The sequence below is a fragment of the Seriola lalandi genome, unplaced genomic scaffold (genome assembly GCF_002814215.2).
Source record: "Seriola lalandi dorsalis isolate HSWRI2012SDOR001 ecotype SW California unplaced genomic scaffold, Sedor1 jcf7180002053913, whole genome shotgun sequence".
NCBI classification, from domain to species: Eukaryota; Metazoa; Chordata; class Actinopteri; order Carangiformes; family Carangidae; genus Seriola; species Seriola lalandi.
In genome coordinates this window covers 8,713-25,708 of record NW_019524466.1, presented here as the reverse complement: position 1 = coordinate 25,708, position 16,996 = coordinate 8,713, and the positions used below count along the sequence as shown (strand labels likewise).

The 16,996-nt window shown below is 42.9% G+C and overlaps 2 protein-coding genes across 3 annotated transcripts; one reads left to right on the top strand and one right to left on the bottom strand.

Moving 5' to 3' along the window:
• The first annotated feature begins 589 nt into the window (after positions 1-589).
• slc10a7 (solute carrier family 10 member 7) lies at positions 590-8,910 on the top strand. 2 transcript variants are annotated; one of them, XM_023402269.2, is made up of 13 exons: positions 591-856; positions 2,123-2,205; positions 2,315-2,451; positions 3,008-3,083; positions 3,224-3,262; positions 3,422-3,457; positions 3,711-3,794; positions 3,882-4,047; positions 4,389-4,440; positions 4,616-4,689; positions 5,205-5,350; positions 5,449-5,496; positions 6,643-8,910. In XM_023402269.2, exons 1-12 carry the CDS (start codon positions 757-759, stop codon positions 5,467-5,469), a joined length of 1,014 nt encoding a protein of 337 aa, XP_023258037.1. In that variant the 5' UTR covers positions 591-756; the 3' UTR covers positions 5,470-5,496; positions 6,643-8,910. The 2 variants fall into 2 exon arrangements, with proteins under 2 accessions (XP_023258036.1, XP_023258037.1); XM_023402268.2 differs by lacking the exon at positions 5,449-5,496 and having other exon boundaries at positions 590-856.
• A 1,249-nt stretch (positions 8,911-10,159) lies between these two features.
• Positions 10,160-14,439, bottom strand: LOC147819355 (uncharacterized). Its single transcript, XM_087172935.1, has 5 exons — positions 14,232-14,439; positions 13,261-13,579; positions 12,936-13,090; positions 12,111-12,792; positions 10,160-11,906 (listed from the first exon to the last, which is right to left on the bottom strand). The coding sequence occupies exons 1-5, from the start codon at positions 14,437-14,439 to the stop codon at positions 10,160-10,162; spliced, it is 3,111 nt and encodes a 1,036-aa protein (XP_087029061.1).
• Positions 14,440-16,996: the final 2,557 nt, after the last annotated feature.

Sequence of the window (16,996 nt, the reverse complement as noted above, 5' to 3'; positions counted from 1 at the left end):
GTCAGCAGAGCAGAGGAAACGACGAAGAGGAGGAGGAGGACGACGAAGGTCTAAATATCTCATCACAAAGGAACTCCATTACAGCCAATAAAAACTGTGACCTATTCTCTTCTCAGGTTCAACAACTATTATTATTCCAACTTTCTTTTTTATTATTCAACTTCATGTAAAACTTGTACAGCTTTTGTTTTAATCACATTAAATTTTATTTGTTCATATTCTTTAGTACTCATTATTTATTTGATAAATATCAAATATAATTTTGATATTTGATAAATATAAAATAAACATAATATTTATAATATATCATATAAATATAAAATAAAAACATTTTCAGTTCATTTGTTTACTTATTTGTCAAAATAGTTAATTTGAATGTTTGTCATTTATTTGTTTTAAAAAGCATACATATCATTATTACATAGGTAGAAAATCACCCAAATGACACACACATATTTTCTATATATCTCTACATCACCTGTGTTTCCTGTCTATGCTTCATTTGCGGTATTGTACCTGTATTGTTCATGTTACCTGTAATACGGTAATTTAAAAAAAAAATCTGTTGCGCCTCTCCTTCGGTCTTTACGGCCTCGCTGAGGCCCATGTGTCCGGAAAAGGCTCCGGTTGTTCTGCTTGTGTTTTCTGACAGCAAAACCTCCGGAGCAGCAGCAGCGGAGGAGTTGTAAAACTTGGGTCCCGCTGGTGTGACGGGGGGGCCGGCGGGGGTGAACCGGTGAACCCCGCGGCTGAACGATGGGCCTCCTGGCGAGGATACGGAAGGAATGGTTCATCATCGGGATCGTGCTGGTCATCTTATCGGCCAAACTGCAGCCCAGCGTCGGTGTCAGAGGAGGTGAGTGTGTCGGAGTTTGGAGCCGCTCAGTGTTGAACCTCAACTGAAGTTCACTAAAGTCCTTAAACACATCTGTATGCGGAAACAACCGCGTGACAAACACCTGGATCCGTGTTAAAGTAACTCACAACGGCGGCTGCTGATGGCATGTCGGTGCCAGGCTTGGAAAGAGCTTCCCATCTTTATCTTTACTCTCGGCTCATGGTCGCACACAATGACGTAGAGATAAACTTCAGACGTCAAATTAACCGCTAGGAGCCACTGAGCACATCGGCACGAGAGTGTTTCTCTAGCCCGAGTTTTACTTTATATAAACGGATAACTTTTATACTTTGGTTCAGCGGTTCTCCCATCGCGCCAGGGACGACGGGCTGTAGGAACTGAGAGAAAACTGAACCTTAAAGTGTAATTTATAAATAATTATGGATTACCTGGTGTACATGACGTATGCCGAAATAAAGATTGAATGTTATTGATTATGATGCTGTATAAATGAATGTGATAATTAATGGGTATGTTTGTGCAAAAGCCAGACAATTGTAAATTCCCATATTTTCTAAAAGGGGATTCGTTATTAATTATATAAGAAGAAGTGACGCCGATTGGAGCGAGTAGACTCTCCCTCTGTGTGTGTGTGTGTGTGTGTGTGTGTGTGTGTGTGTGTGTGTGTGTGTGTGTGTGTCTCCCCCCCTACCTGCACTGTAGTGACACGTTGCATTCAGGAGCAGTAATGTCAACAAGCCTCGGTTGGATGTCACTCCTCGCTCCCGTGTGCGCGGCCACGATTGGCTCACATCATATGTTTTTATTTACTCATAATTCATAAAATAGAAGTTGTGATAAAGTTAAAGTGATGTTTCACTGAGAGAACTCAGCCATTCCCTGAACTGATAAGAGCAGTCACTCACACCTCCATATCTTATCCTGTTGATAAGATAAGCTCCCGTGCTGCTACTGTCAGGGTGTTGCCTTCAGGTGCTACTCGGAAACTCCTGCTTTAAAGAGCAGAGGTTGCAGCCAAGTGCTTCCTTAATTAAATTGTGTCTTGGCCGCTGCTGCTTTTAGTTTTAAATCAAATTCATCAATGAAATTTCCCATTTGGCATTATAATAATTTACAGCTCACGTGTCGAAATGATCTTTTTTTTTTTACTGTGTCATGATGTTCACGTGTGCTTAGCATGTTGCTGCAGTTGGACAGTGTAAGATTGGACTGTTGCCATGGTTTCAGTAGTAAATAAACTTGTGTTCCCCCCCTCTCTCTCAGGTCCACTGAAGCCAGAGATCACCATAGCGTACGTCGCCGTCTCGCTCATTTTCTTCAACAGCGGCCTGTCGCTGAAAACCGAGGTGAGAAAAGCGACTGACACCGTGATCCTCCGCCTGTCACTAAACATACAAATACTCCACTGATTCACTCACATCCCTGCCAGTCTGACTGAGGTGTTTTATTCTGTAGGAGTTGACCAGTGCGCTGCTCCACGTTCGCCTTCACCTGTTCGTTCAGTCCTTCACGCTGATCTTCTTCCCGCTGGCCGTCTGGCTGCTGCTCAGACTGCTGGCACTGACATCCATCGACCAATGGCTGCTCAGAGGGTAGGAAGTGTGTGTGTGTGTGTGTGTGTGTGTGTGTGTGTGTGTGTGTGTGTGTGTGTGTGTGTGTGTGTGTGGTGTAATGACTCTCCACACCACATGGGGGCGCTTTGCAATCAAAGACTAATTAAGAGACAGGAGGAAGCAGCTTCACTGATGGAGGGCCACCGTCACTGAGGATGGTCAGATCCCTCCAAAGAGTCTCAGAGGCGACGAGGAGGAACCACGTTAGTCAGATTGAAAAGGCGGGAAAAGAGGCGGCTCGCAAGTCATGTGACCAGTTTTTATTTGAAATAATGTCACAGTGGAAATGTTTCAGCAGGAACCGATGACTGATAATTACATGTTTTAATCATTATTTATTATATTATAATGACTTTTACATTGTTCTAATCAGTTTGTGAAAGCTAAGCTAAGCTAAGCTAACCTCATGTGTCGGCTCCACACACTCCCCTCTGACGTCTTGACTGACGGAGGAAAATAAAAAAGTCCTCACAGGTACAGACAGATTCTTCTTCATCCTCCTCTTCCTCTTCCTCCTGGTGTTGTGGTTGCCTAGGTTACAGACGGTGAGCTGCATGCCCCCTCCGGTCTCCTCGGCTGTTATTCTCACCAAGGCTGTCGGAGGCAACGAGGTAACACACTCACATGTTGGCAGCTTATTATCCTCCAGTGTTTGACAAATGGAGTAATAACAAATAATAAGCAGTGTGTTGGCATGTTGTTGTCATGGTGACCTGTATATATGTGTGTGTGTGTGTGTGTGTGCTTCCAGGCTGCTGCCATCTTCAACTCAGCGTTTGGAAGCTTCTTGGTAAGACGTGGGTTTGATCTGTAGGTTTCAGGGTCGCTGTGTGTGTTTTTGTGAATGTGATGAAAGTGTAATTTCCCTTTAACGAGTCCAACAGTAATGAAACGTGAGTGTGAGCTCTGCGGGGAGTCCAGGCTGTAATCGTGTCTTTGTGCTCTGCAGGGAATCATCGTGACTCCCGTGCTGCTGCTGCTGTTTGTAAGTCGGACCAGCTGAGTTTTAACACACACACTGTGACACCATGTTCACCTCTGACCTGCAGCGACTGGTGTGTTGTTACCAGCTGGTGTCAGTGCGACAAGCTGTAACCTAACCTGTATCACCCAAGTCTCAGTTCACTTAAACCACTGTGAACCTCTACGTTTTACTGCACGTGTATCCACCAGCTGTAGTTACTAGTTACTTTACTGAATATATTTATAAATAATGAATCCTCCTCCTCCTCCTCCAGCTCGGCTCTTCGTCCTCCGTTCCCTTCTCCTCCATCTTCTCTCAGCTCTTCATGACCGTCGTGGTGCCTCTGATCCTGGGTCAGGTAGGAGTCGGTGTGAGGGTCGTACAGAGAGAGACACGTCTGTATGTGATGAACATGTCTGCAGCGTAAATCTGTGTGTGTTTGCAGGTGTGTCGAAGTTTCCTCAGGGAGTTCCTCGAGCGGAGAAAACCTCCGTTCGGCGCCGTCAGCAGCGCCGTCCTCCTCATGATCATCTACACCACCTTCTGTGACACCTTCAGTAACCCCAACATCGAGCTGGACCCCACCAGCCTGCTGCTGGTCGTCCTCATCAGTCAGTACAGCGTGTGTGTGTGTGTGTGTGTGTGTGTGTGTGTGTGTGTGTGTGTGTGTGTGTGTGTGTGTGTGTGTTTCACATGTTGCTCTCATGTGAATATGTCACTTTTAAAGGCAAATACATTTGTTGAAATAAATAAATTTGGAAAATTAAAATAACAGAAATAGAAAGTTGTGGCTGTGAGATACAAACAACAGGATTATAACAGATCTAATATTAACTGACTGAATAGTTTTTAGTCTAAATGAAGAAGAGAACAGCTCTGTCATGAGTCTAGCAGAGTTTCTACAGGCTAAAGAGGTAAATATAAGTTTAACACTTTAACACTTTCTCTGCAGTTTTCTCCATCCAGCTGAGCTTCATGCTGCTTACATTTGCCTTTTCTACCAGGTGAGTCTCCTCCTCTGTTTTCCATCAGTTCATCAGGCTGTCAAGCAAGTGCGAAGCAAACTTCTCCTACTGGCAGTAAAGTGCTGCAGCAGCCGACTGACTTTTCACAGAAACAAGTTGATTTAGAAACAAAAACAGATCAGATGTCGTCAGTAATAATCTTTATTTCCTCCAGGTCGGGCTCAGGATTCAGCCCCGCAGACACCGTCGCCATCGTGTTCTGCTCCACACACAAATCACTCACTCTGGGTAGGTACACACACACACGCGCACACACACACACACATGCACACGCACACACACACTTTGTAAGAAATTGAAAAGGTAAAATATGTGGCTCTTAGCTCCACCTGCATGAAAACACAAGTTGTGTAACGTTGGTGCAGAAACTGAGATAACTACAGTGAAAACTCGCCTCTAACAGGATCAGGAAATAAACTTCTGTCATCTTTTCCTTTTTTAAATATGGAGCATGAAGAGAAATGAAAACACAGAAACTAACGTCACGTCCTCTTTGTTGTTTTGAGGAATTTGAGGTTTGACTTTTTGAATCTCATCAGTGAGGAGAAAACTTTTTAAACCCTCAAATAATAATCAGATATAACAGAGATTTAAGAGAATCTTTAGGGAGGTGATGTGTGGGTTGAATTTAGACAAACAGAAACTTCAGTATTTCTAAAAGACTTTTATCCAGACGTCTTAAAGATTAAACTCCACCAATCAGAACGTCTTCTCTCTTCTTGTGCACTCCGGTCTCTGTGCAGGTATCCCCATGCTGAAGATCGTGTTCGCGGGCTACGAGCACCTCTCTCTGATCTCGGTCCCCCTGTTGATCTACCACCCGGCTCAGATCCTGCTCGGCTCCGTCCTCGTGCCGACCATCCGCAGCTGGATGACCAGCCGCCAGAAGGTACGCGCTCGTTACCGCTGACATGTGCTCCAACACCGATCGCCATCTTCTCCCTGCATTCCAACACTAACCTCGTCACCTTGTCTCCTCTCCTACAGTCTAGTCTGTTGTTGAGATAGGGCCGCGTTCCAACACTACTGTCCTGAGTGAGTAGAGAACTGACTCCAGAACAACAACTGATTTCATTAAAAAAAAAAGACACCTATGGTTAATTCTTCTTCTTCTCTGACAGTGTGTCCAGCAGGCGCCTTAAGTTATTGAACTGAAATATTTAAACTCCACTCCCTCACTTCTCGGAGTATTAAAATAAAAAAAATAAAAAGATGTGGGTGCAACAGCTCCCTCTACTGTCGGGAAAACAATCTGCAGAAACCTCCTGCTGGACAAACTCGCCAGCTTCACTTTGATCAAGCATCAGCTGGGTTGAACTGGGTTGTTGGTGGTGGAAGATGATGATGATGATGATGATGATGATGATGATGATGATGATGATGATGATGATGTCGTCAGTTTCCAATCAAATCTTGTTTGGCGTGAAGTGATTAATGGGGAGACCTTAACCCCAGCTCTAATCTAACAAACCACATTTATCATTGATATGACCTGTTCAGTCTCCAGATAACTTAAAGTGGCAGTTCCCTCACACCTGCAATCTAATGAAGTATAAAAGTAACTGATGTTAGTTTATATGTGTTTGTTATTTCTGTGATGTTTTAATCATTTAAACGATAGATTCTTACCTCTCTTTCACTCTTAAGTAAAAACATTGGTTTGGACATGTCTCTATTATCCATGCCCAAATCTACGCATGTGCTGGAACTACTTTCTACTGAAGAAATAGTCCCAATATCAATAATTTATCTAGAGTAATGGGGACATTGTTTCTTGGGAAAAAAAGATGTTACTGTCATTTTCTTTTAACAAAAACTACATTTAATTCACTGAGGCAAAAATCTCAGACAGAAATCTCAAAACAGAAAAATGAAACGATGGATAGACACAGGAGGTAAGTGATGAATTAGGTTTTATTTTTGTTTTGTTTGTTTGTATTTTCTGTGGCCTGTCACATTTAATTCTCCCCACACTAACAGAACGGGGGGGGGAACTGTTTGATTTTGACAGATGCACCAAATCTAGAGTCCTCGTTCACCGGTGGAGGATTCACTGACCAGACTTCCTCAAATTCTCACATTTTTAGCACAGAACTGAGAAATTTCTCACTCCCTCTCCTCTGCTGGTTTTACGTTGTACGATCTGACACTTTCTGCTTCTGTCTTCTTTCCTCCCACCAGGCGGTGAAACTCTCGGCCCTGCAGCCCGTCTGACGAGGATGGAGTCAGTGTTTCCGATGGTGTTTGTACTGTGATACAAAGCGGACTAAGGCGGAGGGAGACAGTAGTCATACGTGCCTTATATCAACCAATCAACAGACCTCAGCGTGGCGGAGGAGACGAGGCTCACTAGTCGCCTTCATTTTTCTAAGTTTCTACGACAATGGAAAACTCCTCCTCTTTCGTATTTCCATCATATATTTTCTTTTATATTTAAAGGAAGAAAAAGTACATGTTTTATTTTTATATGGAATACCCCAAAAAATCCTGCAAAAGGAGCACAGCTGTTTTTTTGTTTGTTTTTGTTTGTTTAAACAAACAAAAACAAACAGCAACTGCCAACAGGAACAGGATGATTGAGTTACTGGGTGGAGTCACTGGGACCATTATGTTTTATTTTTCTTGCTATTTTCTACATTTTTCTAGTCTTCTAGCTGTCACTGCCAGAACATGTGGACGTTTGTTACATTTATGCTCTTGATAAAAACAAACTAATGATGGGTGATCTTTTAATATACAGTATGATATGGTTTTGGTTTTTGAGACTTTCTGAAATAAGATTTGTGTTCGTTGACAAGAAGCAGTCCTGTGGTGAGAGCATGGTGTTGAGCTAAGGGGGGGTCGATCCAAATAATGAAGGTACGACATAAACACTATATTAGGGAGTCTAATTTATCAGTCAAAATATCAACATCTTTCCACAAAATATTTCGTAAAATGAAGGTACATAAACGTATGTATGCGTCTGTACGTCGACGATACTCTACTCTGAATCTAAGTGAACTGGAACCAGATTACTGAAAACCACCTGTTCAGCTGGGTGACAGTGAATGTATCATCATCCCAACCAATCAGAGGTGAAGCTGCAAACACATGACATCAGTGAAAGACTGTCTCTCTCAGTCCATTCCTACAAGGGTCGCAGTGTTTTTTTGATAATGTTAAGTCCATGGACCAAACTGACAAATTTGCACGATCAAAGGCAAGACTTTAGCGTTTAGGTAGAATTTCTCTAAATGATTAATTGGTCCTGCTACGTAGCCTTAAATCCTTCTTCAATTTTACATGAATTTTCATCTCCCACGTTCAATTCAAATCTATAAGGGCTTTCATGTTACACAAGGAGAGGCCTTCCTGACAACCTGCTGTACAACCTCCTCAGCTCTTTCTAAGAGTCATTTTTCTCCTGACCAATCTGCAGACTACTCCATACTGCATTTCCAGTCCAGTATCTCCATAGTGGACTCTTGTGCATCACAGGTTACGTCTAGTGCCAACGTTGAGTGCCAGTTCAGAAAGTAGTGTTTTTTGCCACTAAGTTGATTTGGTGAATTTGGGAAACAGTTTTTTATTTACTCACCTAGAAGTTTTGGAGCAAGGTTATCATTAATTTGTGTTTCTTTCCACCTGGTGAATACAAGTCTAATATTCCCTCTCTTTTAGCTCCGAGTTTGGTCTCTACCAATTCCTGAGGGAAATATCTGCTAAATGCTCCGCAGTGTTCACCACCTGGTCTCATAACCAAGATCCCTAACCTTAACTGTAGCTGTGAGATGCAGATATTGGAAGAAGAAATGATGATTATGAACGTTGGCTTTGGATGTTAAACAACCTTTGTAATTGAATGTAATCTGGGGTTTTTATAGAATCCTCTAATATCATGTCATTTTTCTGGATGTACAGTATCTGTGGTGGAGGAGGCGTCCCTTACTGTGAGTTACTGGGAATTTTCACATCCCCATATGTAGATTTCTTTTAATATGAGATGAAAGTATTTAAAGTCACCTCAAGATTAGTGTTGTATCCTTGGTAACCGGCTTTGTACACACGAGAAGCAAAAGCCTGTTTCTTAAAAGGAACACATCTTTCACGGAAACCTACTGTACCTTATCAGACTGTCCTTAATCAAAGCAGCTTGAGCTGTGTGTTCCAGCCTGGTTGGTAGAGATTTTTGAATCTCTAACACATTTCTGAAATGTTCCTTCATGATGGAGTCAGCTACTGTTACTGTGGACATCATGGAAAGCTCTTATTTCATTTTACCGGTCATCACGCTGCTCTGTCCAGTAACGGTCAAGGTGACAGTCAGTCTCTGTTTACAGTGCGATTGTTTTTTGCCAATAGTATATTTTGAGAAGAAAGGTCATGAGTGGGATATGTATGGGTCAGCTCTTCTACTTGTTTATTTAAAAATAAAGTATGAGGAAATAAACCTACAAACTTTGAAAACCATTGTTTGTTTGTTTTTCTTTGCATCACACTGCCATCTTTTGGACAGGTGAGGTAATGACAGTGGGTTCACACCAACTCATAAGTAAAGCATCTTTGGGTTAAACATTTTCTTAGGTTTGTTTGTTTGAAATATTAGATAATGAACATCAGCTTAGTTTTTCCCAGGAGTGATGTTTCTGGATAATTTTAAATATATATGTGCTGTTCAATAGATATTATTACTTCCACCAAGGAGGTTATGTTTTCACCCCGTGTCTGTCTGTTCATTTGTTTGTTTGTCAGCAGGTTTAGACCAAAAAGTACTGGAACTGATGGGACTGGAGGGATGAGGCCTGGGCCAGGGAAGGACCCATTAAATTTTGGGACAGGTGTGGATCATTTACTATGACATCATTTCACTGTATCTGTATATAATGAGCGCTTCATCCTCGGGACCAGTTCAGAAACCAAAAAGGGGAAAAACACACAGGGAAGTCTTGGCAGCTTACTAAGTTCACTGCGCCAACTTGTTTTGGACAGATGGCACTTCTGTCACATCATTTGATTTATCTTTTGCATAATAGTAAAATAAGCCAATGAAAAGCCCGGCCAACAGACCCTACCAGCCTTGTGCCGCTTCTCTCACACAACTAGACCCAAGTGATTTAAAATGACTAAGCACTGCCATCACTAAGTCTTCACACTACAAGAGCTAAAATAAAGAAATACACAATATATGATACTGAAAATATACTTTATTATTAAGTGCATCCATATAGCATGACAATTTACATAAAAACAAAGTATAAAGGTTTAATATTTGTGATGTAGTATGCTAAATTAACATACAAATCCATTTATACCAACAAGTTATCTAATTAGACAATTACAGAGTTGGATTTACAACCTTTGTGTCACTATCCTATAAATATTTTCTATCTATCTGAAGCAGACTAAAAAACAAGAACAAAAAAACACCAAACGGTAGCCTTTGTCTGTAAAGTTCCTTCTCTCTATGAGGAGGCAGATTGTAGTTTTAGTTCTAGTTCAGAAATCTCTTGAGGCAGAAATTCTTGCCAGGAACATTTTTCTTCGTTTTCACAAGTGAGTTATTTGAAAACCCTCAGAAGGAAAAAAAAAAAAAAGAAAATGATCATACATGAAAACAAGATTAAAACTCTTAAAAAACCTGCACACGACTAGAGGCTGCAATGATGATTTAACCTCCTGTCCTTTCCTACACGTATTTGTGTACGTTACCTGTGTTTCAGTCTCCAGGTGACGCCAGTATATCATACTCTGCCAGAAGCACGAAACTGTTCTCTCTGATTCTCCGGACTCTGACCAAATCTCCACACTCCTGGACATGGATCAGCCCTCTTTCTCCTCTGCCATATTCTCTCTCCCTGTCGTTCAGCGTCACCTCTGTCTGTTTGCCGCAGGCCTGACGGTAAATATACCTTACCCCGACCACCAGCACCATGCCCAAGCCAGCTGAGCAGCCCAGCAGCATGCCCAGCTCCCAGGCACTGTGTCTGGGGATAATGTCTGGATATTTCCCTTCCTTGTCTGGAGTTCCTGAGGGATTGGAAGGGTGTTTGGGTTTGGTATCAGTCTTCGGAAGGTTTGGTTTCAGGTCATGGCCAAGATTTAGTTTGGAGTTTGGGTCAAGATTTGGATGGGGTTCGGGGTTTGGGTGAACCACCGCTCTTTGTGTTGATGGGGTGACGTTGGGCTCAGGATCAGACGGTGCAATGTGGTTCTGGATTAGCGAACTCTGACCTAGGATGAGCTTCTGGGAGGGCACAGGGGAAGACGACGGTATGAGGGGGTTGTAGAGAGAGCGGAGGGGAGCTGGGGAGGGTTCAAGGTGAGGGGAGGTAGACTGGGAGGATGTAGAAAAAGAAGAGGTGACAGAGGAGACAAAGGAAGATGAGGAACCTGGAGAGCTGGAAGATGTTTGTGTAAAAGTAGGGATGGGTGAGGAAGAAGGGGAGGAAATGGAAGAGGAGAGGGTTAGCGTTGGGGAGATGGTGGAAGAAGAGGGTGAGGAAAAGGTCGAACCTGTGACAAACTGGGAGGAGGTAAAGGGAGATGAGGAAGGCGTTGATGTTGGAACTGGGTCAAACGAGGGAGCTGGTGATAGGTGGTTGGAAGAGTTTGAGGAAGGTATAGGATGAGTAAGGGAAGGTTGGACAGAGGGGAAATGAGGAGGTATGGAGATTGGGGAAGGGGAGGGGAGAGCAGACGCTGCAGGAGCTGTTTTGGGTTGGTTCTTCATGGACGAGGACAAAGAACGGGTGATCAATGTTGACCTGAAAGGTGAATGCATTGATACCGAGGTTGAACCTCTAGAGGGATAAAGAGGAATGGTAGAGCTAGTATGAATAATTGAAGAGGGAGACAGTATATGAGTCGAAGTGGAGGATGGTGGGAGAAGAGTTGATTGGGGGGTAGACCCTGAAAAATAAGGAGAAGAAGTGGTTGAGGGAACAACAGCAAAAATTAGGCTCATGGTTTTGATCTTTGCATGAGACTGATTTGTGACCTCTTGACCCTCATCCGGTGCGACAGTTGGGTCAAACCTTGGAGGGAAAAGTAGAGGGTTCAAAGATCGAGGCGTTACTGAGGATTTAGTTCGCTTCCATTCAAAGGTGTGTGCCTGGGGTGCACCAGTTGGGGATTGGGACTGGGACCATGGTTGGGGAGAGATACTTGAAGCCTCAGGTGGAGTGTCGGATTGGGACTGCTCTGTCTGGGGAAAGCCCTGAGTTTGAGTGGGGGTAGTTTCGGGCAGGGCTTCGGGATGGCTGCTCAGAGGGGCAGTTGTTTTAAGAGGAGGGTGAGATGGACTGGTTTGCTTTGGGACGGTCTGTGGTTTAGGTAAATCACTCACAGACTTGTATGGACTTGTAAGGGATGAAGTTGTGTGGGACTGGAGAAAGGACCATGGGGTAGGAGGTTTGGACTGGAGAGTGCGGTTCGGTAAAGAGGTTTCGGACTGGGGAAAGGAACTGGGTTGAGGTGCCTGGGAGGAGAACAACATCTGACTTGTACCAGTGTGAGACTGGAGAAGGGGTTTGGATTGGGAGGTTTGAACCTGGAGAAAAGGCTTGGGTGAAGACGATTGGCTATCCATTCCAACCTCCATTAGACTCATTTGGGACTTGGTTAGGCTACTCCTCCAGGGCTGCAATGAACTACTCGGGGTCTCGAACTTTACTGAACTAGTCTGGTCCTGTATTGGTTCTCCTGGATTGTTGGTAATGGGTCTTGGGGGATTTGTATTGTGGAAGCTGTGATTGGTTGAAGGTGTAGATGTGGTGGTGGTTTGAGGTTTTAACGTTGCATCTTTTGTTTCAGGAACGACGGGCAGCCTCATCTGTTTTCTTTCCTTCTCAACATCCATTAGACGGGGGAAGGAAGTAAGGGAGCGTAGTAAGGAAAAAGGACGGGGTAAATTTTGCTTTGTGATGTTTGGGTACAGTGTGGTAGTAACTTCCATCTCTGTCGTCTCAGCTGAGAGGAAAGAGGTTGTGAAAAGAAGGTGGCTGGACGAGAGCAAAGAGGTTTTGGGGTCCTCGGTAACGAAGCTTCCTGCTTCTTCAGTCAGACCTGCTGAAGTTGCACTGCTATCAGTCTCGCTGCCACTGGTAGCATTTAGAAGAGTTCCTGAAGTCTTTTGGCTGTTCCTTTCATCGACCGGCTGATTGCTGATGTGGTCATCTCCAAGGGACGCCAAAGGTGCAGAGCTGTTCATCTCCAAGACTGGACGAGTGACTGTTTCCACAAATTTGTAGCTTTGGGTTTCACTGCTTTTTGATGTAAGGCGTCCTACGAATGTAGCAGGACCGGCTGTCTCCTTTCTTTCTTTCTTTGATGCTCTATGGCTTCTGAGAGCTGAGAGGCAATAAGGTAAGAAAAAAGCAAAGTATTAGTCTCAGTGAAGAGACAGGAAGTACTCCATCACAGGATGATTAATTTGTGTTTTGCCTCGAGCTGGAGTTACGCTGTACGACTTATCACTTCACATGTTTGCATACCCGGCACAGCAGTAACTTCAGATTCCTGCAATGCAAGAATTACATGGTCCACCCCTGTGGTGTTACTCCTACTCCAAGATCTACGACTCCCATCATGCACCACTGCAGACTGGATACCTGCCCAGTACACAAAGTAGGACTGCACCACCGTGATGCTGCAATGACGGACAAAGAAGTTTGTGTAATGTTGAATAAAAATGACACAATTTTGCAAAAAGCTATAGAAATAATAACCAAATACAGATATTAGAAAGGCAATCTTTTTGACATTTGCTTGCATTTGCCTGTATTTGTTTACAACTAATATTGGTTGGTTTGTTCTTACTAGAACCGTATGTCTCCCATCGGAGCATCGGGAGCTCTCCACACAAACGAAAGGTTTCTCTTCAGCTGTTTATCAGAGTGGGTGAGGGTGTCATCCTCTGAAAGGCAGCGCAGGGCGTGGGTTCCTGGGGGAATGACGGTCCACGATCCACCCACCAGCGCCGGACCCACTCTCGTAGACTTGTGCCCAGCTCTAACTCCAGCTCTGGCTCCGCCCCTGACTCCAGCCCTGACTCCAGCTCTGGCTTTGCCACCAGCACTGTCCACAGTACGAGCCTGGAGCAGGAAACCCATGAAGTCCCGAGAGCTCCGGACAGTAACTGAGGATACAGATACGGAGAAACTAAAGAGTGTAATTAAAATGTAGGAACTCTGGTGGCTTCAGAGTTTAAGGTGTCGACTATAAACGTGGTTTGTATCCAACCAGGAGCCTTTGTTGCATGTCTTTGCCCATTTCATTTAATTTCCTGTCTTTCTTCTTTCAACTCTTTAATAAATTCATAAACGCAAATAATTACTCTGGACATAAGAGCATTATGACTTAATTAGCACTTTTTTATTGTATTTTTTTGTCATTTGTGAAGCTATTTGTACAACCAAAAAACATCCAGACAGATTATTCTTATTTATTAATAAGTACCTGAATAACACCCAGTAGAAATCAACTAGTGAGTAATGAACAGTTAACTAGTTCCTGGGGTTGCACATGGTATTTAATCAGTTATGTTCGTCAGTTAATTGACAGTAAATAAGTACATGTTATTAAGTATCCCAGCAGGTAGTTAATCGGTAAGTTAAATTGTAGTTCAATACCTGTGACCAGCTGTGCTGACAAGTAGAAGTAAGTTAGTCCCTAGTTCTTTAAATAATTAGTTAATTAACAGTGAAAACCTGTGAATAACTGTCACAGCAGGAGGGTTAGTTAGCTGGTTAGTGAACTAATCAGTGAGTTAAATAATAGTTAATCACTACCTGTGACTAACTGTCCCGGCAGGTACGAAGAGGCGGATGTGCGCAGGGTGACGTGGCTGTGCTGCGGGTCCTGGGGCTGAGCGCGGATGTGGCCGGGAATCATTTCCTGACAGGAGGTGTGACTGGCACCGCGGGAAAACGAGACGGAGGGCGGGGCCAGTGATAACAAGACCACGCCCACCCCGAAACAGTGGAGGGTAGACTGCATCTCTACACACACACACACACACACACACACACACACACACATAACATAAAATCAATATGAACTCAAACAGCAATGTGACAACAGGAAGGTTTATTTTCAAAACTTCAAATATGTTCGTCATCATATTTGTCGCAGAAGAGGAGAGGCAACATTAAAGTCCCGCAAAATGACCTCAGACACAGAGGGTAGATATGTTTTGATTGATTGTTTGTTTTCATTGATAACTCGATGCCCCCCCCCCTGAGTCGTTGAGACAGTTATGTGACGTGATGATGACAGACGCTCAGGGAGTCCTGATCTGCAGCTGAAAACAGATCTCAACCTAAACTTATGAATAACCAGTAAAAGAAACGAGCTTTACTAAAATAAAATAATCCAGATAATGTTTGATCTTTGATTAGTCATTTAGATTATTAAACATATATTAACTCTGATGAGAAGTAAAACCTCAAATCCTTATTTTCTGACGGTTTTTTGTCGTTTTGAATCAGTTTATAATGTCGGCCATTAACCAGTTATTGTCTCTGAATAATGAATTCACAAATGAACGAGTGACTGGATGAAGGTTACTCCTACCTCGTGGAGCGGTAACCTTCAGGACGTCTCAGCAACTTAAAGCTCTTCTTCTTCTTCTTCTTCTTCTTCTTCTTCTTCACTTTGTAAAGAATCACTTCCTGTCAGTGGTTTAGTTTCTGAGTTGTTGAGTGAAGCCTCCAGACTGTTCGAGCCCCAGCAGAGAGAGTGAGGATGAGCCTGAAGTTCGGAGGGATGTGTGGGTCCAGGATATGGAGGGGGGGGGTTATAGAACCAGAGCATGTAGAGCTGCAGGTTGCTCTATATGTTGATCTCAGTGACAGTATTAATATATTTTAACAAATGATTTTGGTAGCATTAATTATAATCCACAATTAATGGCTGTTTATATCAGCTTGTCTCTATTACAATGAATAAAACAGTATATTCACCGATGATGGTGACGACATTCTTTTCTAGTGGGGGTTTTGGGGATTATGGACCCCCCCACCACACACACACACACACACACACACACACACACACACACACACACACACTAACAGGATGTACACCAGCTGTAGCCACCTCCCTCCAGGATCTCCAAACATTTCTCTCCTCTTTCTTGCTCTCTTCGTTCAGACTGGATGATTTCCTCTCTGGGAGGTGGGAGGGTTTTAACATCGGTGGTTTTTGTCCCAGTTATAATATGAATATGTGAATAATCTGTGAACTGACTCGTCCTCCTGTGAATTGAATCCCATCCAGAGCGACTTGCTTGTATTTTAAAGTAGATTTCTGAGTGTTTGTGTGTGAAAAGTTTCTTCTTCTTCCTCTTTATTTTATCAGCTGGGTGTGAAACTTGACTTTAATGTGATAATGGAGGAAGTCAAAATGTTTTTGTGAACGTGACAAACAGAAACACATTAACACCAACACACAGTCGACAACAAACCAGAGCACACCTCTGGTTAATGTCACTAAAATGTGAAGTAATTACAGATCCTGTGTTTAATCACTTTTATTTGTTTTCAGCCAAAAGACAAGAAGATTGAAGCCTCTTAATTTGAAAAGCAGAAATGATTGACTAATTAAACTGTACTGAAAGGTTCATGTCAACGAGCCACAGACAGAGTTTAAATAATTAATTTACAAGAAGAAAAACAAGATTCAAATCTAAAAAAGACAAAAGCAACAATAAAGCTGGAGGAGAAACATGTTCTGATTCATGTTCCTCGACCTTCTGCTTTAAAATACTACAAAGCTTCTCTGTCGGGTTCAGGTCAGAGGTCACACGTAGATACTCATTCATATAATAATAACAATAATAAGCTTTATTTGTAAAGCACTTTTCACACTCAGGATGCAGCTCAAAGTGCTTTGTCAAACATAAAAAGAAACCAACTTGAAGTTAATGAAAAGCATTGAGCAGGTGTGTTTCCAGTTATCAGCTGTGTGTGGTGAAATATGATCTGTGCAGTAAAGAGGCAGATGAAGTGACGTGAAATGCAAATATAAAGAGGCATAAAATCACGTCCATAAATTCAGACTTGTAGGTGAGGAGGAGAAACACCCAAGCCACATTGAGTAAATACTTTCCACCATCTTTAATGTTTCCATCGGAGTCAGGGTCAAGTCAGATTTCATCGCTGTCAGCTGGATCACTCCGTTATCACCGTTAGTTACGCGTGTTGCCATAGCAACCCGCAATTTTTTAATAATTAACCCAAGGGCCTCGATGTTTCACAACTTCGTCTGGGCAAAGAACAAAAGTCAGAGTATTTATGATGTACAGGCTGTGAACTGCAGCTGGGAGCAGATCACGTGATGATGACGCTGCAGTGACATCTTCTACATTTTATATTTCTACAGTTTCTTATTTATATTCATGTTAATATTCAGTTATTAAATAGAAAATATCACGTTCACTAAATGTATTGTTTATATCCAGGTGTGTGAGAGGAGGAGGGCTGTAGGGGGGGGGGGGCAGCATTGTATCAGGTGTGACTTCTTGGTTTACCTGTATCGCATGTCAGGTGGGAGG